At 40.7% G+C, this 23,590-nt stretch overlaps 1 protein-coding gene across 1 annotated transcript in view; it reads left to right on the plus strand.

The window, feature by feature from the left end:
- Positions 1–23,590, plus strand: part of LOC106023333 (spermatogenesis-associated protein 7 homolog) — a 98,821-nt gene that overhangs the window by 66,832 nt on the left and 8,399 nt on the right. Inside the window, exons 4-10 of the mRNA XM_034060790.1 lie at positions 331–378; positions 14,249–14,370; positions 15,783–16,291; positions 16,391–16,451; positions 17,862–17,926; positions 18,518–18,589; positions 21,158–21,215. Coding sequence (XP_033916681.1) covers positions 331–378; positions 14,249–14,370; positions 15,783–16,291; positions 16,391–16,451; positions 17,862–17,926; positions 18,518–18,589; positions 21,158–21,215 — 935 coding nt within the window. The remainder of the gene's footprint in view (positions 1–330; positions 379–14,248; positions 14,371–15,782; positions 16,292–16,390; positions 16,452–17,861; positions 17,927–18,517; positions 18,590–21,157; positions 21,216–23,590) is intronic.

Here is a 23,590-nt window from a genome sequence, read left to right on the forward strand (position 1 = left end):
TCCTTTGGTCTAATTGCAGTTGATGTAATTGTGGTTGGTGTAACTCAACTAACTCCACTACATTTAAGCTGTGCTACCTTTTGACAGATGACTGTCGGCAAAGATAGTTGCAGGAAATAGGAAGAAAATAGCTTACATCACTAGGGAAACAATAGGACTTAGTTGTTTGTAGATCTAAATTATTAGTAATGCTTATATCATGCAGACTGGTGCCATGTTCCCACATGGAATTACCACTTTAGGATGATCAGTTTCATCTCTATTCATTTTGATATGATTATTTGTAATGTTAGTGTTTCATTGGACTGAACCTTCTTTTTGTTAATACAGCTGCTGTTGACTCATCTGCACCAAAGAGTCTGCATACCAGTGTTAAATGTGAGTAGTTTTGTTTCATTTTGGTTTGAAAATAGCTCTGTCTCCGTTTGGTTTGGAAATACTTGTCTTCTTTTAAGATGAAAGGTGTTCTGAAGAGGCATATACATGCTGAAAACACGCATCTTTGTGGTTAGCACAATATTATCTAGCATCTACTAATAGCTAATGTAGTATCTAAATAGCTGTATCAAGCACTTGGTTCATGTTTACACAGATCTGCAGGCTAGTGGGACTCTGATATACATACTGCAAGCAATATGATTGTTGGAGGCATAAATTGCTTTAGTTTTCCAGTCTAAACTCAGACTTCTGGCCCTTTGCATTCCTTGCTAATCCACACTGCGTTTTTCATTTCCTTCAATGCTTCTTGTGACTTGGGCATCAAGCATGCTACAATTAAGACAGGTTTTGAGGAACTAATGGCGTTTTGGTAAGAGACCATTGCACTGCACCCCACCGCCACCTCTTGGCTGAAGCCTGCAGTACCCAACGTGTAGGCACAGTCTCTCCTGCCCTTCCTTTTTTAAAAGGAGAGAGATTGATGGAAAGGAATACATTCATCCCTCACCCTGGAAACTGAGCATTTACTTTGGAATGCGTTTAGTTTTATTCTTTCACCAGGTTGTGTGGCACATGCTACTTCTCTGTTTGATAGTTACGTACAAGGGAGCACCTACCCTTTCTACACAGAAACACTCATCTTAAAATGATATTCCAGAAGCTGGAAAAATGAAAGCTTCTATTTTTCCACAGTGCATGCATAGTGGGAGCCATGTGTCAGAGATCTGCAGTGGGCTATTGCTTTGAGTAGGTTATTACATACTCGGAAGCAAAGACAGCTCAAAGGCAATGGTGAGATGAAGTCACTTGAGCAAGATAAAGGCCAAGGAGGCAAATATAACTCTTGCCCATAAAGATTCAGAAAAATGTACCATATGAGATCTTCATGAACATGAACATGAGCATGAACATGAGCCGGCAGTGTGCGCGAGCCGCCCAGAAAGCTAAATGTGTCCTGGGCTGCATCAAAAGCAGCGTGACCAGCAGGTCGAAGGAGGTGATCCTGCCCCTCTACTCTGCTCTCCTGAGACCTCACTTGGAGTATTGTGTGCAGTGCTGGTGTCCTCAACATAAGAAGGACATTGAGCTGTTGGGAGGAAGTCCAGAGGAGGCCACGAGGATGATCAGAGGCTGAAGCACCTCCCATGCAAAGACAGGCTGAGAAAAGATGCTGAAGAGGGACTCTTTGTTAGGGACTGTAGCAATAGGACAAGAGGTGATGTGTTCAAAACAGAAACAAGGGAAGTTCAGGTTAGATCTAAGGAAGTTCTTTACTGTGAAAGTGGTGATGGGCTGGAACAGGGTGCCCAAAGAAGTGGTGAGTGCTCCATCCCTGGCAGTGTTCAAGATCAGTTTAGTCAGAGCCTGGATGCCATGGTTAATGTGAGGTGTCCCTGCCCATGGCATGGGGTTGAAACTGGATGATCTTAAGGTCCTTTCCAACTCAAACCATTCTATGATTCTAGATTCAGTAGAGAAGAGCAAAAGAACAAGTTCAGGATCATAACACATCATAATCAAAATTCCCTTCATTTTTTAACTCCTTATGCTCAATACCATGTTCTTTTTTTCAGAGTTGTCTTTTATATAATGATCTTAAAATTCATAATTTTGATTGATCATTTTATGAAAACAGCATTGCAGTAACAGAAAGAATTGCCAGGGGCAGCTTTCTGAGGATGCTAGCTTGGCAGAGAGAAGTGTCTGACACAGAAGTGCAGGAGGAGTAGAATCTCACCTACTTGAGATAAGGAGGACATAGAATTTGTTCAGCTACCTGCATTAGCTACCATAGCATCCCATTTCCCTGGATGAGGTATCAGAAGGAAACATTATCTTTATTCTTACAATGCTTTCTTAGGAAGGTATTCCTCTTACACAGCTATGCAGGACTGGATTGTTGTGTGGAGTTTTTTGTTAATTTAAAAGCCCACATTGAGTACAAAACATCTGGTGCGCACAGAAGCCATAACATGAGATTCTCCATCAGAGGAAGTGAGGACCCAAAACCATTTTTGTCAGTAGCCTGCTGGGGAAATGCAGATTACCTTTGTCATTTAATATTTATCTTCACTAAAAGTTACTCTGTAACAGCTAAAGCCTTTTTCTGACAGGTTAGTTCCAGAAATATCCCTCTAGGCATAAGAAGTTTTGTCCCTTGAAGGATAAAGCTCAAAATTTAGAAGTCACAATGAAAAGGTGCATCAGAACTTACGTCTTCTGAAACATCAAGTAGGGCAGTAGCACAATGAAGGTACAGCTGCTGCTAATGGGGTTCAAGTGCAAGTCGTTTGAGCACTATAAAATGAATTTGTACCCACAAAAATAGGCTTCTGTTTATAGTTTGCATATTCAAAGACACAACATAAATGAAGGATAAGAATAATAGGAGGGCAATACTGATTTTCTGCTTAGTACAAGATTATAGTGTTTTCTTCTTTCAATGTTTCACAACAATCTCCCACTGTTGCTATTACTGGTTACTAAGTGTGATATGCTTTTAAAACCTGGCCATTTAGCAGAACTCTGACAGATACCCATTCTGATACAACAGAATTTCTTACCTGCCCTCAGTCCATGCACTCAGATAGGTATAACTTTGTTTTCCGGATGTGTGGTTGGATACTGTGTGTTTCAATAGTAGGCTGCAAGTAGAAATTCAGGTAGTGACATAGACATATGCAAACCTATTAAAACGAAGAGAAAAAGATTAGTTCTGATAAGACAGAAGAAAATACAGTGTGCAGTGCTATGTTTAAGAATAAATGCACTGCAGGTAACATACTGTATGTAATTGGCTTTTCTGACAATCTCAAAATGCATCATTTCCCAAGCTGTCTGTACTGTTACACTTCAGATTAAGAACTCCATAGGCAAAGTGGAAGATGTGCAATGTATGGGGCTTTCTCCTGAATATCTTCAGGAATATCTTGGATTTTCAGTTATAGGGTTTAGAAGGGCACTGTTCTAAATTTGCTGCTTCATTGGGCATTTTGCTGGTTTAGAGTTCATGAAGTTACGAATGTTGCAGCTGGTAAGAGTGTTATTGAATGAGATGGGTTTGTTTCATCTAGTGACCTTTAAATATGGTTTATAAAGCATTGCAAATGCCAGCTTTCATCATGTTTTAGTAGCATAGTATAGCATACAATACAACTGTTTCAGTTGGAAGAGACCTACAATGATCATCCAGTCCTACTGCCTGACCAATTCAGGGCTGACCAGAAGTTAAAGCCTGTTAATAAGGGCATTGCCCAAATGCCTCTTAAACACTGACGGGTTTAAAGCATCAACTACCTCACTAGGAAGCCTGTTTCAGTGTTTGACTACCCTCTCAGTAAAGAAATGCTTCCTAATATCCAGTTGAAATCTCCCTGGTGCAGCTTTGAACCATTCCCATGCACCTGATCACTGGATACCAAAGTGAAATACTAATTGTGTCACTTTACTGCCAGAGCCACATTAAAAATGCTGTTGAAATTGCACAAACTTTGATCAAAGTTAGGTAGAAACAACTAACACAAAGCCTCCTAGCAGTCCTTTCTCTCTGACATGGAGCTGGCTTTGTGGTAGCAATAAGACTGCATCTCTAGCATTATCATGCTAACAGTTGTGGTCCATTTTTCAGCTGTCATTAAAAGGCAGAAACATGTAGCTGTGCCTTGCCTTAAGACTAAGTGTATTAGCTGGACATGCATCAGAGATTGGGAATATGGGAGACCTAGTTCAGCATCATAAGTGGTCTGTGGAAATAATTTAAGCAGAGGTGTTTTAAGAATCATGAGAGCATCGTGACTGATGGAACTACTATGAGAACAGTGATTCCTTGGCCACCTCAGTGTGGAGAACGTCTGACTAGGAGGATGTTTACAGTTTTTACTTGAAGCAGAAGCCACATTTGCTAGAAAGAGCATCTAATGAGTATGGAAAGAGCATAAGCAGTGCTGCTGCTGAGCACACACGAGTGGCCAGGTTTCAGAAGAGCGTCTTAGCAATCAAAAAGAAGAATTTCTGTTCCAATGGAAATGTGAAAGTTCTGGCAAAAAAAAATCCATTATGAGGAATTGTTTTGATTCAAAGGAGAAAATCCAAAATAATTTTGTTTTAAATCAGATACCTTATTTATTTATACAGCAGTAAGTCAGAGACTTAAACTTACCTGTGGCACTAAAGAAGTCCTTCAAATGTCACAGTTATTAGGAATTAGTAATTACCAATTAATCAGTAATAAAGAGTTGTATTACATTCTTGGACCTTGGAAGCATGAGACAGTGTTTCCATGACCAGCTCTAGAAGTCTCTTCCAACCATTATTTCCATGATACTATAATGCTCTGCTCCAGATTCACAGAGCCCAAGTTTGAGTCAGATCTCCTGAGGCTGATCAGCTTAGTAAGAGGAGTAGAAACTGGCTGATGCGCATATAAGCTGTCCCAGATGAGCTGGCAAGAAAGTAGGAAAAACTTAACACTCACAGTAGATTAATCAAAACCAGCCCCAAACAGGGGAAATCCATAAAGGTAACCCACACTTCATACAGGAAAATAAGAGACCCAAATCACTAATTATGAAAGTCCCTTGCTAAAGCTCAGGTCTTTGGCTCCATCACACACGCAGCACACCACTCCAAGGAAGCGTGGTGGTCCAGGGCTCCCTGCCCTAATTTTCTTCTTACTCTCCCATTCCAGGAATGAGAGTGACTCCGCCAAGGGCTGCTCTCATGTACTGTTTGTCTCCTAGTCCTGTGGTAAGCACTCTGCTTCCATTATCAGAGGATTGAGTAGCAGTCCAGAAAAATAAGCACAGCAGCATGGGGATGCTGTGGTAGGAAGCAGTCAGGTGCTTTGGGCTCACTCTACCCAAGTTAATCTGAAGGAAGACCTAAAGTAAATCGGGCTCTCTGGGCACACCTTTAGGTTTCCATGATCTTGGTCTTAAAGCTCCTCTCTGTTGAGCTACGATGGGATTACTAAATTAAGCTCAACTACTTACAATGGCAAGACTAGCTATTCAGACCATCTGCATAGTATGTTCTGCACAATTCCCTTGCACTTCTAGGAGTACAGTGTATATATTCTCCCAGAAGGAATTGCAAGTAATGCATATATTTATACAATTATATATTATATTATGTAATATTATATTATAATTAACTACGTGAGGCCATGTGAGTGTTTCTTTTTCACCTCTTATGCAGTGTAGACCATCTATTTGCATATAGGTGCTGTGAATCAGTTTTAGAAATGTGAAACCTAAACATACATCGAAGTGTGTGCAGAAGCACATGCTTTGGTAATTTGAAAAAGGAATAATAAACTTATTTAAGAAGACCTTTACTTTCCTGTGTACCAGCAGAGTACTGAAGTGCTTAGTTATGGCACAGTGGTATTTTTATAAACCATGTTTTTCCCTAATTCTCTGCACTAGACAGGTATTCATAATAATAATTTCCAATTGGGTTTTAACCAGTTTAAAATGAAGTTCGTTTGTGGCTTTCAAGACCATAACACCTGTGGAAAACAACAGGGTGTTCTTCCAGACAGTTAAAAGAATACAAAATTGCATTTTATCTACAGTTTATATGAAAATTATATAAATGCAGTTTTAGCCTTACAGATGTAAAATCTTAGTCACAAATCTTGGGCAATTGCATAGATCATTTAGCAATCATAGACTCATAGAATGGTTTGGGTTGGAAAGGACATTAATATCATCCAGTTCCAACCCCCTGACATGTGCAGGGACACCTTCCAACAGAGTAGGTTGCTCCAAGCCTTGTCCAGCCTGGCCTTGAACACTGCAGGGATGGGGCATTTTCTGCTTCTCTGGGCAACCTGTTCCACTGCCTCAGCACCCTCACAGGGAACAGCTTCTGCCTTAGATCTAACCTGAACTTCCCCTGTTTCTGTCCAAACCCATCACCCCTTGTCCTATCAGTACAGTCGCTGATGAATAGTCCCTCACCAGCATCCTTGTAGCCCACTTCAAACACTGGAAGCTGCTCTAAGGTCTCCATGCAGCTTCTCTGCTCCAGGCTGAACAGGAGGTGCTCCCGTCCCCTGATCATCCTTGTGGCCTCCTCTGGCCTTGTTCCAACAGTTCCATGTCATTTTTATATTGAGGACACCAGAACTGCACACAACACTCTAGGTGAGGTCTCATGAGAGCAGAGCAGAGGGGCAGGATCACCTCCTTTGACCTGCTGGTCACACTCATTTTGATGCAGCCCAGGACCCAGTTGGTTTCTGGGCTGTAAGTGCACACTGAAGCCGACTCATGTTCAGTTTCTCATAGACCAACACCTCCAGGTCTTTCTCTGCAGGGCTGCTCTGAATCACTTTTCTGCCCAACCTGTAGCTGTGCCTGGGATTGCTCCGACCCAGACGTACAACTTTGCGCTTGGCTTGGTTGAACTTCATGAGGTTGGCATCAGCCCACCTCCCAAGCGTGTCAAGGTCCCTCAGGATGACATTCCTTCCCTCCAGCCTATCAACCGAACCACACAGCTTGGTGTCATCAGCAAACTTGCTGAGGGCACACTCAATCCCACTGTCCATGTCAGCGACAAAGATATTGAAGATCAGTCCCAACACTTGACCCCACCACTTGTTACCTGTCTCCAGTTGGACTTTGAGCTATTGACCACAACTCTCTGTGTGCTGCCATCCAGCCAATTCTTTATCCACCAAGTGGTCCATCCATCACTGCAAGTTATGGTGTGAGTGAGATGGTTTTCAATTATTTTTTTAGCCTGTGAAAAATAAATGTGTATATCACTGTTACAAGTGAGCTGCATTGAGTGTATAACTGCACTGTGTCATTCAGCTATCAAGGATAAAACAACAGGTCTGGATCATAAATTCTTCTTCTCCCACTCTGAATCCTGTGCTAAGGTAGCAGCTCCATTTGGGATCTGACTTCCTTTAGGGTAGCCCCTGCACAGTTTAAAGATCATCTTCTGGGGATAACAGCCCAAAATGATGTGCCAGCAAGAACAGAGTAAGTATGTACTATCCTCCTCTTTTGCAGGGAGGAAATTAAGACACCAGAGATTAATTACCATACCTGTGATCACACTGTTTAGAGCTGGGAATTAAATGATAGTTTTCCAAGTCCTACCGCAGCGCTTTAATCACTAAACCATCCTCCCCATCAATTTCAGAGTCAGTGCTGTTGAAAGGAGCATTTGTAAAAAGGGAGGAAGGAGGTAGTGGGAGCTACTGCAGGATGCAGAGAGCAGGAGTCTTGTCATAACTACTGTGCACCGACTATTTTAGCTCTGCATTCCTACTCCACCACCAAAGGAGAAAACAGCGTATGTTAGCGATCAGTCAGTATTTTAAAGAGGGGTGATGCATCTTGACATTCTCTTGTAATTCAACTGCTAGAATTCCTTTCCTCCTTGAATACCTCCATGCAGTGTCAGTATATAAAAGAAGTGCCATTATCCCTCTAGAGGCTTGTTTATTCCTGCCACTGACCTTCAGACAGATATTGTGACTTCCATTTCTGGCCTTACCAGCTATGTCTTTTCACCAGAAAACACAATCAGTTCAAATAATGAGTGACTTGGCCATAGGAAATGTTGTTTGCCAAAGAATAGGAATTCTAGAGAAATCTCTTGATGGGTCCTTGGCCTGAAGCAGAGCTGTCACTTGAGTATCCCTCTCTCTGCTGCCCATACCTGCTTCAGGTAAGAGATTAAAGTCTTTGGCTTGGCTAAAGAGGTTTTTATCAATTTTCCAGTAACTTTTAGAATTGCCAAAATCAAAAGCAGTGCTGGTGGATGTATTCTTCTGTTGGATCACATTCTCCCAGTGCTAATTGCTGTTGTAAATCTATACTGACAAGAGGGAAGAAGGGAGGGAGAGTTGGCCTTTTGTATCAGAAATGTGCTGAAACATGCTTTAGGTGAGAAACAGACTGCGAGAATGGGAGATGCTCTAAGTGTCAGTTTGCTTTTATTTGCTTAGGCAGGAAGTTGTCAATACTTAAAAGGCTAACAGTGGGTGGTAATTACACAGCTGTGAACCTCACCTTTTGAATACGTTATTTATACTCACTAAAAGATTAAGAAAAATAGACTAACTTCCCCTACATAAGTAAAATCAAATGCTAATGCTTGTCTTTGTTTGAATGAGTGTGCCCTTTCTTCGTTTTGAGGTGGTCTACAAAAGAAATGCATCAAGCACTGTCAGCTCCATTGATGTCCATGAATTTTTTAAACACTTGATCCTCACTTACTACTGGTTTCTGCTGAAGGAATGGTCTTGTTTGATATGAAATGCCAAAACAACAGTCCCTAAATTCCCACAGCAGACAAACTTACCGGTGCAGACTGCAGCATTTGGCCCTTAGGTGAGAGTAAGTAATGAGTACATCATGAGTAATTGTCCTGTGTCCTTTTGTATTGCACTGACCGCAAATCTGAGATTACATCAGCTAACAATAGCAGCAAAGACTGAGAAAAAAATACATTTCAGAGAAGCTGATAGGTGATCTCTGGTGACTGATGCATATCTCAAGAGCTTCATAGACACAGCGAGAATAAACTGCTGTGGTTATACACACTGGTTTTGCTCTAAGTCTTTTCTCCATTCATTGCTGATTTACAGAGTCAGGGGAGGAAGGGATTAGAAGTATGTCCAAACCTTACTTATTTACATCCCACTTCACATTAGTTTTCCAAGACAAACTTACCTTGCTATGAGGAACATACACATTTCTTTCAGGCTGAATTTGTCCAGTCTTTGTAAATCTTTACTTGACAAACTGTATTGTTTCATTTCTGTTTTCTCTATGGCTGTTTATAAGCTGGAATAAAGTTACTTCTTAGCCATCCTTTTGAGGAACTAAATCCATTCAGCTCCTTAAATCTGTCACCAGGAAGAGTGTTTTCCAGACTTCATCATTCTTAAGGATCTTCTCTGCATCCTTCCCAATTTGTAAATGTTTCTGGAGTTCAGAGCAGTTTTAGAGCAGGATATATAATTCAGCAGCAGCCATCCACCTGTCAAAGGAAACATGTTCTCTTATACATGCTGAAAAGCCTACTGCTTGCCTACATCTACCTCACTGAGTGATGCAGATCACTTTGTTACAGTAAATCACCCATTTATTATTTGTGAGTTCCCTAGCTGTAGTTGTTCAAGCTTTAGGAGAAATGATTTTATGTTTTCTTTCAGGTAACTGAAGTAATTTCATGATATAACATTAAAAATGATCCTTGCATTAGAAACACCTGCCTTGCAAGGAGTCCTCACTTCTAGATGATCATAAGGGCCTTTCCAACCCTAGCTATTCAATGATTCTGTGATTCTAATTGCATTTGCAGAGCTGCCCATTAGCCATAATGAATTATACATGTAATTCCAGTGTTCTGATTTTCTTACTCCAAATGTCATGCAGAACAAAGCCAGGGAGCTTACACAAGTCTTTTAAACTAACACCTTTGTCGGACTCAGCCACAGTCAGAATCTTTCATTTCTCCCTTATGAAGTTAGAACAGTGATCTATTTTTCTTATGCTTTTTGATTGGCATTGCTCACATTTCCCTTAACTGAGTCTTGTAAGAGCCAGTCAGTTGTTATGCTCAGGACTGATATCAGCCTGTGGTTCATTAACCACTGTTGCTCTTCTTTTTCCCCCCCCCCTGCAGTCCTTTGAAACTTCCCTGTTGTTTCAAAAGTCATCAGGAGTTAAACAGCAGCCAACTCTTTAAAAACACTTGGTAGGAATTAAACCAGAACTCCCACTCCGAGCTGAAAATGAAGGCGTGAGCCAAGGTGTGGATTCTATTTCTAGCTATAATCACTGAGTTTTATAACATCTGGTAAACAACTTAGGGGAAGCCTGTTCCAGCTTTATATCCCATCTTCATGCTTGGGCCATAAAATTCAGTCTTAGACCTGAAAACAACCTTCTGTTTTAGGAGGCAGCTGTGGAATCAGTCGAAGGTGTTTGCTGGCTCTTCTTTACTATTTCAGCTAAAGATAAATAGAACTGAAATGCACTAGATTAAAAATAGATGAATCAAATAAAAATCTGCTTAGTTTGTTTCATTCTCTTTGGCCAGTGTTATGAGCAAAACTGTTTCTACTATGTTGAGTAAGTTTGCATCCACTCACTGCATCCACAGGCCTTTCGCACAGCAGCAAAGGAGAGACAAGATGGTTTGTTAACTGGCAAGCCACAAGAACTGCCAGGAAAACAGAGTGGGGGCTATAGTATCTGAATCTTCCTGTGTTTTTAAAGGTCCAGATTTCATCTAAATCCCTTCTATTTTCTGTACTTCTGTTACACTGACAAGTACCAGATACCAGTACAGGTATCAGTGAAATTGTACAATAGCATGATAGATTAATGCCTGCCACAGTTAGAAGGATGATAAATTAGCAAATAAGCGAGCTTAACAAAAAGGCTGTTTGAATACCTTTGGCTAAATAACTGCTTCATTGGTTATAACACATGATTCTATGCCCTGGGAAGCAGCAAAAAAGTAGTCAAGAGATACTGGCTGATGCAGGACTGAAAATAATCATGTCCTGAGAGGATTCAGGTGACACACTGAATCATGATAAGCTTCTGCAGAACAGGTTGGACAGGGCTTTGAGCAACCTGGTCTATTGGAAGGTGTCTCTGCCCATGGCAGGTAATTGGAACTCGGTGATCTTAAGGTCCATTCTAACCCAAACCTGAAAACCTAAGAATGACTTCCACTCTTAGTCCCTTCATTCATGCATCTGGGGAGCATGCCAGGTCACCACAGGGGAAGGTCACTTTAGGAACAGAAGCATAAGAGGGGAGATGCTTACACTGAGAGCAGCCTGGGACACTACTGGCAGCATGTGGGTGCTGGGAGTGGGTAAGACTCAGCAGCCTTGGAATTGTGAGATGGGGAAAACCATGGACTGGAAAAAGTAGTAGTGAGAAAAGAGAAACTGGGGAGAGCAGGGCTGGAAGGGGGTGAGGCAAGTAAACCCCTTACAGACATGTCAGCAAACCTCTGTCTGCTCACATGTCTGAGTCAGGTACAAACCCTGACGGTCTGGGCCACAGAATCTGGTGTCTGTTAGGGAAAGGGAAGGAGAGCTGCTATGAGACATTCTGGCCCAGGAGCTTTTGCTAACTACTCAAAGCTATAATGCAGTGGAATAGTCCTTATTTGAATAGGCTTAATGCCATGTGGCATGTTTGTAACCTGTAGTTATAGTAAAAATATCAGTGAAATACTTAACAGCCTGTTTAAAATCTGTGCCTCTTTGACCAAGAACATTTGATTTGCTTGTCTTTGGCAAGGCTTGGCAAAGGCTCAGCCATGTCTCAGGCAGACAGTTGTCCTGCCTCATCTGCACCCAGACAGATGGCACATGCAGAATGGTGGACAGGCATGGTTGTCACTTATTCCTGTGGCACAAGTCGTTGGCACTGCCATGAAAGGAGCCAGGTATCCTGACTGGTGGTACCATTGCACAGCAAGCTGCCTAGCATCTGAGTTTTCAGGTGACTGCAGAATGCACCATCTTTAACTGGAATTGGGGGGGTACTTGGATCGGACACTACATAAACCTAGATGCAAGGGGAAGGTATTAATCTCTGCTTGAATGCGATTGAGCAAGTACATTTTGTTATTTGTTCCAGTGAGTTGTATAATCCTGCTTCCCAGTCATCCAAATAGGATTTAGCATTGTCAACATGTTTTTCTTGATAGGATGATGCTATGAACTCGTGTCCATGCAAGATGGGAAAAGCAGATTACATGCCTCAGGAGACTATATATTGGGTTTAGCTATTAGTGAAATCCGTTGCTTTCAATCACTAGGGCACAGCCTCGAGGCCACCTAACAGGGGAATTGTCATGAGATGACATGCCCCGTACAGGACCCATCACAAATTCCAGAGGAGCCAACCCTTTAGTGCAGTAACCAAGTGTTTGGATTTTCTAAATTAAAAACCACAAAAGTCTCAGCTATTCCTTTTCCAAAAGAAATATTACTTAAGACCAAGTAAAACCCTGTAACCCTTCTGCTAATTCAGGAATGTACAACATTAAATTCAGGTTGATGCATCTGCCTTTCGAAAGTGCTGCTTTGCCAGGCTTCAAGCGTTATCACTAGTGAGACGTGCTGCAATTACACCAGTTCAGAGGAGGAGGAATTGCTTCTTACTAGCAAAGGGTTTGCAGCATATTGTGAGTGTAAGTTCTCTCAGTCGCAGTGTAAGGGCGCCCTGGGCTGATTATGCATTTTGTCAGGAATAAGTCAGTATAATACAAGTGACATAACACTGCCAGAAGTCACATCTCAGCAGCCCACCCGAATCCTTGCTAGCCCCCCAGAATGACCTGTTTGAGGGGTCTGTGCAGATGCACCCAGAGGGGAAGGAGCAGAGCACGTCTCTACTGGACTGCCCAGCACTACTGCCATGTGCTGCCGTGTGCCAGAGCTCCACAGAGCAAGGAAATTCTGTCAGAGCTGCATTTTCAACCCAAGAAGAGCCATAAGCAGCTTGTGAGACCTCAGTGGAGCCCACTTTATTGGTGTTTTGTGTGCAAATCCTCTGTTTAAGGCAGAACTGCTGGGGCTATGATTTTTTAAATACCATCTACAAAGAGAAAGGTATTGTTGCACATTGTAATTCATATCCCTTTTCTCAGAGCTGTGCTTGGAATGAACGCAGCAGGTAAAAGCACTTGAAAATTTTGGTCATGCATCATTCCTGTTTACACTGCTTAAAGGAAGGGTCTGACAAAAGATGGTGAATTGTGAGAGGCTTTGCATTATCCATCATTATCCCTGTAGGCCTCTCTGGCTGTGGGTAAGACATAGCCCTTTCTTCTTATGTAGTCTTATTATTTTTAAAGACTTACTGTATAATACAATATATATAAAAATATGTAGTATGATATATAGCAATAATGCTTATTATGAGAATATTTTTATTCCTGCTCTAACCTACATAGAATCCCAGAATGGTTTGGGTTTTAAAAGACCTTCAAATCATCCATCTCCAACTCCCTGCCATGGGCAGGGACACTTCACACTAGACCAGATTGCTCCAAGCCCCTGTGTCCAACCTGGCCTTGAACACTGCCAGGGATGGGGCAGCCACAGCTTCTCTGGGCACCCTGTGCCAGCGCCTCAGCACCCTCACAGGGAAGAGCTTCTGCCTTAGATCTAACCTGAACTTGCCCTGTTTCAGTTTAAACCCATTACTCCTTGTCTATCACTGATGAAGAGTCCCTCTCCCAAAAGACTGTCTGTTGCTCTTCTTTTTGTGCATGAGGTACTCGCAGAAGTGTCACCCTCCTCTTATCACCCTGACCAATATGAAAATCACGCTTTCTTGGCTGCACAGTCCACAGTGGCAGCCTGTCTTTGGTCACTCAACTGTTAGTATATGGACTTGAATCCCTACTTGACTGCATCAGCTTTTCACTTGTTTTGTCCTGACTCAATTGATGTCTAGGATAGGGAAAAGAGGGATAGGGAAAAGAGTGTGCAGGAAATGGAAACTAAATGTTGCTGTACTCTCTCCAGTAGCTCATTACTTAATGTGTGAGTGATGTTGTGAAGTCCTGGCTTGCATTTACTCCAAATTCAGAATTTATTCCAAATTATTCCAGATGCTGAGCATGGAAAGAGCAAGTGCCAACTGTAAAGAGTAAAGTGATTGTCTTCTTTGTCTGCTACTTGGTATTAAGAGGAGGAGACAGAACAGTCTTTAGTAGCAAAAAGAATAAAGACAAATAGCTTAAGACTTGACCATTGGTTAAAGTGTGAAGGGTTGTGTTTCTGTATTTACATATACAGACAAAGATCAGCAGAAAAGAGACAGACTAATGCAAGGCCTTGAGAAATACAAGAAGAACCTTGCCCATGGTCTTCCTGCCTCACCGCTGAACTCCAGAAGTGCTTCCTCAAGACAGCAGAAGGTATTGTGATGCTGAGATGCGTGGTAGAGACCAGCTTCCCTTAGTTAGCCATACTCTGAGGTGCTGGGACATGCCTGTAACAGCAGTTGAGTGCAGGTTTAGTCAGTGTGGCTTTTTATACTGCAGGCAGAATGAAATAGATTTGACTCTCAGCTTTAGCAACTGGCAGTTATCCTCTCATCTAACTGTTGCTATCCCTACATGGCCTACAATGACAGGTACCCACGTCATGACTACATGTGCATGGCTAAAATGTGTCCCTGCGCTGACAGCGTGGATATGTGTGTGCCACTCACAAACTTGCATGAGTTCTCTTTGTTCCTTGGGCAAATGGAATTAGAATTCTTAATTAAGTATTACATAGGTGCCCAGAAATTTGCTGCTGTGTGTGATAACATTCTTATTAGGATGATTTCTGTTCACAATATTTGCAAGAGAACTAAGTCACAATGATTTTCTTATCACACAACTCTATAACTTGACGCTGTTTTACAGTACTCACTGAACTTCAGAATGGTATTTACTGGTAAAAGCAAGACCTCAAAGTAATTAATCCTAATTCTATATATTCTGCCAGATACCAGAAACTGTACAACATCAGGCTGGTGTGAGTAGGCCTGTTCTTCACCAAATCCTGCCAGTGGACCTCACTTGTCAATAGACAAAGACTTGCAAAACATTTCATTCTAACATAGCCCAGTATCTCTTGGGGGCAGAAATTCCTCAGCAGGCTATATTTAGATTGTAAAACTTTCTAATTTGTTGAGAATTATAGTGGGTTTACCACTAGATTACTAATGATGCCGTTTAAAAAGAATGTCATCCAATTCAAACATGAGCATTGTTTTCATTTGTAGAACTTTGTGTCCCACAAAGATAAACAGTGAAATGACAGGCCACAACTTCACCAGTGGTATTTATGAGGATAACAGTGGTTCTGTTTGAGTTCAAACTCATGAGATTGAGGCCTGCTTACACCTGCATGGGCATCAAAGAGAGAGAATGGAAGATGCCCCTGAGATTGCCACTGGGACGTTAGTTCCATAGATGAGAATGTACAATGTCCAAGGAATGAAAAACCTCCTGTTCTCCCCTTATGGGTCATGGCAAGCAAAATGGAATGTTTGTATGTAATTTCCCAAGTCTACTTGTCATTAGCAAGCTCAACCTGGTAAAGAGAAGGAAGGCAAAAGAATCTAGAAACAGGTCTCTTTAACTAGCTTTAGCACAATGGCAGGGTGGCTTCACTCCTGACTGTGGTTCCTGAAACTCAACAAATCACTTAAAGCACTTGAGACAGTTTGAAAAGTTACTTGGAATTCCTCCTGTGTGAATCAGTTTGCAGGAGACACTACCTCCAGCACATAGCTTTTGTGATTTTTCTATCAGTCATTTTGTTCTTTAACTTACAGGAGAGCTGCTCACTGTTAGAAAATGGTCATCTATATCTGATGTCTGGTCAGAACAACAGTTACAGGACAAAGAAAGAGCAACCCCACTCTGTATCTATTCAGAAGCTCACTTCAAGGACTCCGATGCCAGCTCCTACTGCAGGAAAGAACATCCAAAATACTGCTCAGCATGCTTTGTCTCAAATTCCTGTTCACAACTCTAGGACAGACAGATCACCTGTTTCACCACTTCTGCAGTCACGCATGCATTCAGGCAGTCAAAACAGGAAGAAGGCAATTCAAACCTCTTTCAATAAAACATACTCTGGGGACCTCCTTGACAAACATTCAATGTACTTCACAGCAAAGGAGCAGTGTTTTACACCTCAAATCTTAAAGACATCAAACCAATCTTTTCTTGTAACATATAGGTATTATAATCCTCCATCCCAAAAGAAGAGCTCCTCCCCTGGCAGACCATCACTTAAATCAGCAGACGTCAATAGTGAGAATAAAAGAGACATGCACAGGTGCTTTGTTTATACCTAAGTGCTAAAAGTTAAGTCATTTTACTTTCAAACACATCATTTGAAGTATGACTGCTTTTCACTGTGCTTTTAATCTTCCAGGTTTTTAGAAGATGCACATGTGAGACCACATTCAGTTCACTTTTCTCAGCAGCTAGTTGAAGTTGGTGTACCCGATTTGTTACAAAGAAAAAGAATGGAGCTCATACACAAAAATTGCCTTGGTGGTGTAGAAATGAGATGGATAATTGTCGTGGTTTAAGCCCAGCTAATCCATTGTGCTTTGTACGCGTGTGGAGTGAGCGAGTGGCTGTGTGGTTCTGAGTTACCAGCTGGGCTTAAATCATTACAATCATTGGCTTTGGGGAATAAATGTTAAGAACAAAACCTAAAAATGAAATCATCTTGTGAGAAGTCAATAAGACTGCAATTGAGAAATCTAGCTCTCATGGCTAGGTCGGGTCTACAGACTGTGAATAAAATAGGAACAGGTAAAATAATTGGTCTGAGAAACACAAATGAGGCATTTTGCAGCATGAAAAACCCCACTGTATTCCAGCACAAATCTGCTATTTTCAAAGCAGGGCTTTTTCCTCCTCGCTGCACTTAAGTTTACAAACACTTGCTTCAGCTGTAACCTGCTCTGGGTGGCCCTGCCTTGACGGGGAGGTTGGACTGGATGCTCTCCAGAGGTCCCTTGCAACCTGAATGGTTCTGTGATTTACAGCCTTTCACTCCATCCAGATAATAGTTTGGAGCCCAGAAATGTGCAACCAAGGTGCTCATCACCCAGCCCACAGTCAGTGCTGTATGTGCCATACAGGACTTTGGAAGTTGCACTCCATTAGTCACCTGGATTTTTTAAGATTAATGGGGGATTAATTTAGTGAATTTTAGTGCTCTTAAGAATAAGGGATCCTTAATAACAGTAGCCAAACCATGCATGATAGGGAAATATTATACAATTCCTTGGCCCTCTAGCCCCTTTACAGAAGCAGTGTTAAACTCCTACACAGCTCAGCCAAGACACGACAGGCAGGATTTGTGATAGACCTATGCTAGCTAGAGCTATTCCATTCCTTGTTCCAACCACCAAAACCTTCTTTTTCCAACATTACCGAGAGAAAATCCTATTCCCATTTGATAATCTGCAGAAAAAGATGATTTCTATATCAATCTGTGTTCCTAGGTCTTCTTTCAAAGACACAAATGTATTTTGCACGTCCTTTTAAACAAAAAGCTACGTTATTTCACTGAAGTCTGCAAATGTATTCTTTTATATCAGAACTTCTGATTTCCCTTATAGCCATTGTGTCATTTTTCAGCTTATACAAACTTGTTTCCATTTATACTAACACAAACCTACCTAATAATAGTTTTTCACTATTTATATATGATTGACACTCAAGACATTTATTTCACATGAGTCGGTATGTCACTTCATTATGATGTTGTTATGATTTTGATATGTTATGAAATCTGATCAGTTCCCATGGTGCTTTCAATGGAAATGTAAGATATTAATACAAAGATAATTATAACAAAATCCACTTTTCCTCTTTGTTTGTGGCAGAACTGTGAGTTATGGATTCCTGATTCTGAAATGCCACTTTCTTCAGGATCACAACTTGAAGAAACGTAAGTTAAATATTTGTTTGTCCCTTTTAACTAAGTTTCCTATCAAAATATGAAAGTGGGAATCCAGGAAAACACTGAGAACACTGCACAAGAGCCAGTTAGCAATGGCTGAATGCAATGAGCAGAAGGGACTCTATAAGGGACATTGGATTCAGCTACTTGCTTGTGAAGTGTACAGGTTGGAAGAGATTTTTGGAGCCATGTCATCCCTCTTACTGTAGGCAAACTAAGTATGTTAAGAATAAGTACATAACAAGTCAATAAAAAATGTTAATAATAATTTATCTTCTGATACTTACACTTTGTGCATTGGGACTATTTTTAACCGATTATTCACAAAAGGCATAGATATTCTTGGTTAATGAAATTAATAGCTTAAAGTTGGCCAACAGAGACAGTCATTTGAAGTATAAACCTGAATAGTAAAACTGCAGACTACTAAATAGATTCATCACTTTTGGCTATGTTGGCACAATTCCTTATCTGAGTTAGTTTAATCACTCTAGACCTGCAACCTCTTTGGATGGCATTTTAAACCTTGTTTGTCTTCAGTGTGTGTTAAAGATGCTGACAGCTTGTGTATTTGTGTAGAGAAGAAGAGTGTCTTCACTTTCTGCAAGATCTTACAAATGATATTTTGATTAGAAGTTGTTTTCACAAAGAGTAAGTGCTTCCAATTTCTTGTTTATTCCATTGAGTAACAGATATTTGACAATCATTCAATCGGTGTAAAGAATTGGTGGTTTTAATGAGATTCGAGTGAAACTTGAAATCAGTTCAATTTAATGAACACTTTCCTGACTGCAGTTTATAGGAGTCATGATTTCACCTGAGCAGATGAATAGAAAGTATTTTCAGCCATCCTCATATTTCCCAGTGACTACTAATAGAAACATGGAAACATCATATGCTTTGACCTTCTATAGTATGGTGATAGACATTATTGTTACCAGAGTCTCGTTCCAGTTCCCAGTCAATCCAGTGCAGCTATGGAGCTGCAATGGGGCTTTGCTAACAAAGCGCATCAGAGCAAGATTTTGTATTTAGACTTCTTCCTCCCTCCTATAAGACCAAACTAGATAAATACAATAATTGCTTTCTTAAGGACGTATGCACTATCAACTTAATGATCAAGACATAAAGACTAGAGCCAAATGCAAGCAGTGCTGCTGGTGACTAACTGCAGCATCCTTTTCTGGTTTCATGTTCTGTCCATGAGATCCTGTTACACACGTGCATCACCTCACGCTGCCATTTCTAATTGAAATCTATGACATCTCTAATGCTTAGAGAGCTGTGATAAACCACACGTCTGTTTGCAGACTTGTAACTGTGTGCTCCTTCTCTATGCCATTTCCTAGCCTGCATCTTAAATGGGAGAAACTCTTGCTGTGATAGAGGTTTTAACCCCAGTGTTTAAGATTTCAGTCTTCGTCAAGTGCTGTGCTTTGATGCTGGAGAGGTGCTAACCCCCTGAAATCAATCAAGCTCAGTCTGACACCAAACCAAGATGCTTCCCTTTCAATCTAGAGGATTTCAGTTAAAATCCCTAAGGCTCTTTCAGATGTTGTTGGGGTTTTTTTTTAAGTGGCCACTAATACAAGTGATCAGTTTGTTTTCTGAGCAGTCAGTTAAAGGTAATAGTTTCCCCTTCCTTCTGAAGCAGATTTCCAACTTCAAAGCCTAAATTAGAAGTGAATTTTCTGGTTACACTGGGAGAAACATTAGTAGATTTTAAAAACATTGACTCACCACACATTCCAAACATTGCCAAGTATCATGCCTGCCCATACATACAGTTAACAAGAAGATAACATTAAAATAAATCCCTAAAAACCTACTGTGTGTCAGCCTCCACATTAACAGGATTAATATCCTTCAGAAAAATAAGGGGTTTTGTCTATAGATAATGAAAACCAAATGAGAGAACACAAATCTGTACCTGGATGATGTGACTCATGTTCTACATTCAGCCCAACTCATAACACAGTGGGGCACCAAGGTGTCCGTGCTCAGGCTTGTAGGGTGAAAGGACTGCTCTGTTGACTTTAGATGGAGGCTGTTTAGATGCTGTGCACTCTTCCCTCAAAACCAGAGGTTATTAAAACTCATCCACTGTTTTCTTAGGTAGTCTCTAATAACAGCTTGATTTCTCTGCAGAATAAAAGTGAGCAGTCAATAGTAGCCTTTTGTCTCAAATCAGAAGTTGAATTTCTAAATCAATTTAGTGACACTAGAAAAGACGCAAATAATGGCTTTAGCTAATTTGCTGTCGGATTAATATGATAGACACATTTTAATATCTCCATTTATTTAGGCCAATTTCTCTACAGATAAAACCATAAATGCCTTCCCAATTCAAATATACAGAACAGAGCCTAAACAGCTCTGCTGAGCCCTCCAGTTCACTGCAGGTATTTTCAGCTTTTATGATTGCCTGAAAATGCAACCATTGGCTTATATTTACCTGAGTTGTGATTTTAGATCCTGGAGACCTCATTTCGCTACTCAGTTAGGTCTTTATTTTTACTGATGCTTGTCACTGTGAGTGTGTTTTTTGCTTGCAGCTGGTCATATACCATTAGGAAAGGATATTGAGAGCACTTTCTGCAGGCATCTCTCTTTTCCTGATACACCTAGTTAACAAAAGTATGAAAGTTCAGCCTTCTGTGTTTCCCTTAGAAGGAAGCCAGAAAGCAGAGCCAATGCAAATGACCTTCAGAGGCCTACAGAGTATTGGGTAGAGGTAATTTAAAGTCCTTGGGGTAATACAGTATCCCAGACAAAGGAATAACAGCTATATGTGAATCTAGGAAGCTGCTTGCAGTACTGTCCATTACCCTCAACATTTTCACTCAGTGAATGTGGTGGGACAGTGCTTGACAACAGCAAGAAAGATTTAGGTCCCATCAAAATGCAGAGGGTGATGAAAAGCACTAATACTCTCCTATTTGTATTGATCGTGGAAGTAGAAATAATTGTGTATGTGAGACACAGTTCCTGTCCAACTGTATGCACTTGCAATGAGAATATTCAACAACCTTCAAATGTTTAAGATTGTATTTCTTAAATCCAATGACAGGTATGATAGGGACAGGGCAAAAGTGAAAAGTTAGGATGTATTCTGAGTGATCTGAAAGACAGGCTGAGTGGTAGCTTTCATTTGGAAATATATGGCCTTTGAACAGTCTTTGTTTTGCAGTGATGTTACTTTTCATTCTTTTTTTTAAGGGCATTAGAAGATGCATTTCAAATGCACATTAAAAGCAAGAGGCACAACCTTGATGAGGTGAGCAAAAAAAACGTCTATTATTAACTATTCTGTCACCTCCAGTAGAAATGTTGTATATCAATGCTGAGCAACAATTTGTGGCAGATTGACTGCTATGCAATTTTAATACAAGGTGATTCTTCAAAAGCAGCAGTAAGCGTGTTTTCCATGAGATACGGAGGTAAAGAGAGATTTCTTCTGTACATTTTTATCTATTAGTCTAATTAGGTTTCTAGAAGACAGATAATGTACTTCACATGCAGAATGGCTTTAATTACATAAAACCTGTTTACAAAGAATGTTTGTTGCTGCACTTTCTTTGCTGTGACTGCCATGTTCTAGAGTAGACCAGCAAGAGAGACTTGCAGGCTGTGACTAGGTCCAGTAAGAAGACCTTAGGTTTTGATATCTTGCTTTTAGGAGATATAAAACTCTTTTGGGAGTATAAAACTCTTAAGTTCAACATTAAGGCTCCTCTTATGTGGTGCTTGCTGAGAATTATACAACTCAAAATGCTTATCTGAGCATCTCACCTGCTGAGAAGGAAGCAGCCTATGAAGAGACAATAGGAAATGCCAGGTACAAATACACAGCCACCATCCTGTCTACTCTATAGTCTGGCATCTTATCTAGGATGAGCAAAAACACCTCTAGCTGTTTTAATCCTGATCTCAGAACTGGGCTTACAACTGTTCTTATAAAAATCAGAAAGAACATACTGGTTTGCTTTGAGAGTCATTCACAGAGAAGATGGTATTAGTGGTGGTATTGTTACTGCTGTTATCCCAGACTGGTCAAAGCCCATGAAATGTAAATTCTTTCTTCTTTACAGTCTTTGTAATAAAGAAAAAAACAAGGAAGAAAAACACATTCCTAAGGGCCTGGAACAGAACCACAAGAGCCACAGTGGGTTCAAGAGTTTAGTCACAGTCTTCCACATGCATTGCCTGCCAACTGATTGTCAGAAGGTCCCTACCCAATGCACAGGGCTTGGATCTGTTTCATCCCACACTTCTCCCATGTCCTGCAAGGAGTCAGGCTGCTAATTGTAGCCTTGACAGAGATTTGATGCTTGAGTCTTCCTCTAGATCTGACTTCAAAGGCCTCTATACAAAAAGGCATTTCATTTGGTCTGATCAACCAGAGGATTCATGGGCAGGTGTTTGGACTTTACAATCTAAAGCTCTTATTGCTGCAGTAGATTCAGATGGGAACATTTCTGAGGGACTGGCATAGTGAGGCTTTTAAATGGGCTACTTTTGCTTATTTGTTTCTGCAACTTTGGAATGCTGCCATTTAGAATTGTACTCTCTTCAACACAATTTCTTGTGGAAATTACACGTGTGCTTTGCATGACACATAAATAACCATCAAAGGAATTGTAAGATAATTAGAATGCAGAAGGTTATTTGGTCTTTCAAAGTACCACAATTAGGAGAGAGATGGTGTTTTGGTATCTGTTTAGATGCTGGTCTGACTGACAGTCAGTAGGTGGCAAAGTGTGTGAGGAATAATCTGATGTGAAATTAGTGAATTTTAAATCAGTTTTGTGGGAGAGAAATCAGCAATGCACCTCCGTTTGAGGGTATGCAATTTACAGCTGACTAGGGGATGCTGAGTGTGTTTGCAAGGTCAACTCTTGCAAGGCTCTCAATGCCTTAGAAAGAGCTGAGAATTCTTTAACAGGAGACTGAAGATCCTTGATTCCTTCCAGAAGGATAAGTTTGTAAACAGTAGTGGATTTTTAGCATGTCCTGCTGCAACACGTTTGATATATTTCAATGTATTGCTCTGCACCTTAGGAGAGCTTAAGCCTCTTGTTTTCTCTCCAAAGATACTGTCTGAAGACTTTATAAAGAAATTCACCAAAGAGGAGCAAAATTAATTGGCCAAGAAGAGATTTAAAGGATTTTTTAAACCACGAATTTGCATGTTTAGTCATGCAATGATGAAAGGAAGAAGACCAAAACTGCCTCTATTTATTAGAAGGATGTAGCATGCACAGGAGAAAGCAGCGTCTTTTGAAGAGATTAACTGAGTAGTGTGAGTGTAACCTGTGCCAGGAGAAGTTTGTGGGCAATTTATTAGAACAGGCACAGTTCCCATAAGAGAAGTAATGGAAGTTGAATCATTTTGAGACCTTTAAAAGGGGCTGGAAAGGAATTCCAGAGCGAGTGGACTTTTTGTCCTACAAAAATATATTTGTCTCTTTCATTTTGTTGTCTTCAAACCAAATACTTTTTATTCACTATCACTGTTTTCTGGACCACACAGACAAAATAAGGAGATGGAAACATTTGTCAAGGTCTTTGCACTGTTTTGGTTTGGGTTCTCTTTTTTTACCCATGCTGGATGCCTTCCAGCTTGTTATTTGGGTACTGCCTTCTCTGGGC

This window comes from Melopsittacus undulatus, chromosome 3 (assembly GCF_012275295.1).
Source record: "Melopsittacus undulatus isolate bMelUnd1 chromosome 3, bMelUnd1.mat.Z, whole genome shotgun sequence".
Classification (NCBI taxonomy): Eukaryota; Metazoa; Chordata; class Aves; order Psittaciformes; family Psittaculidae; genus Melopsittacus; species Melopsittacus undulatus.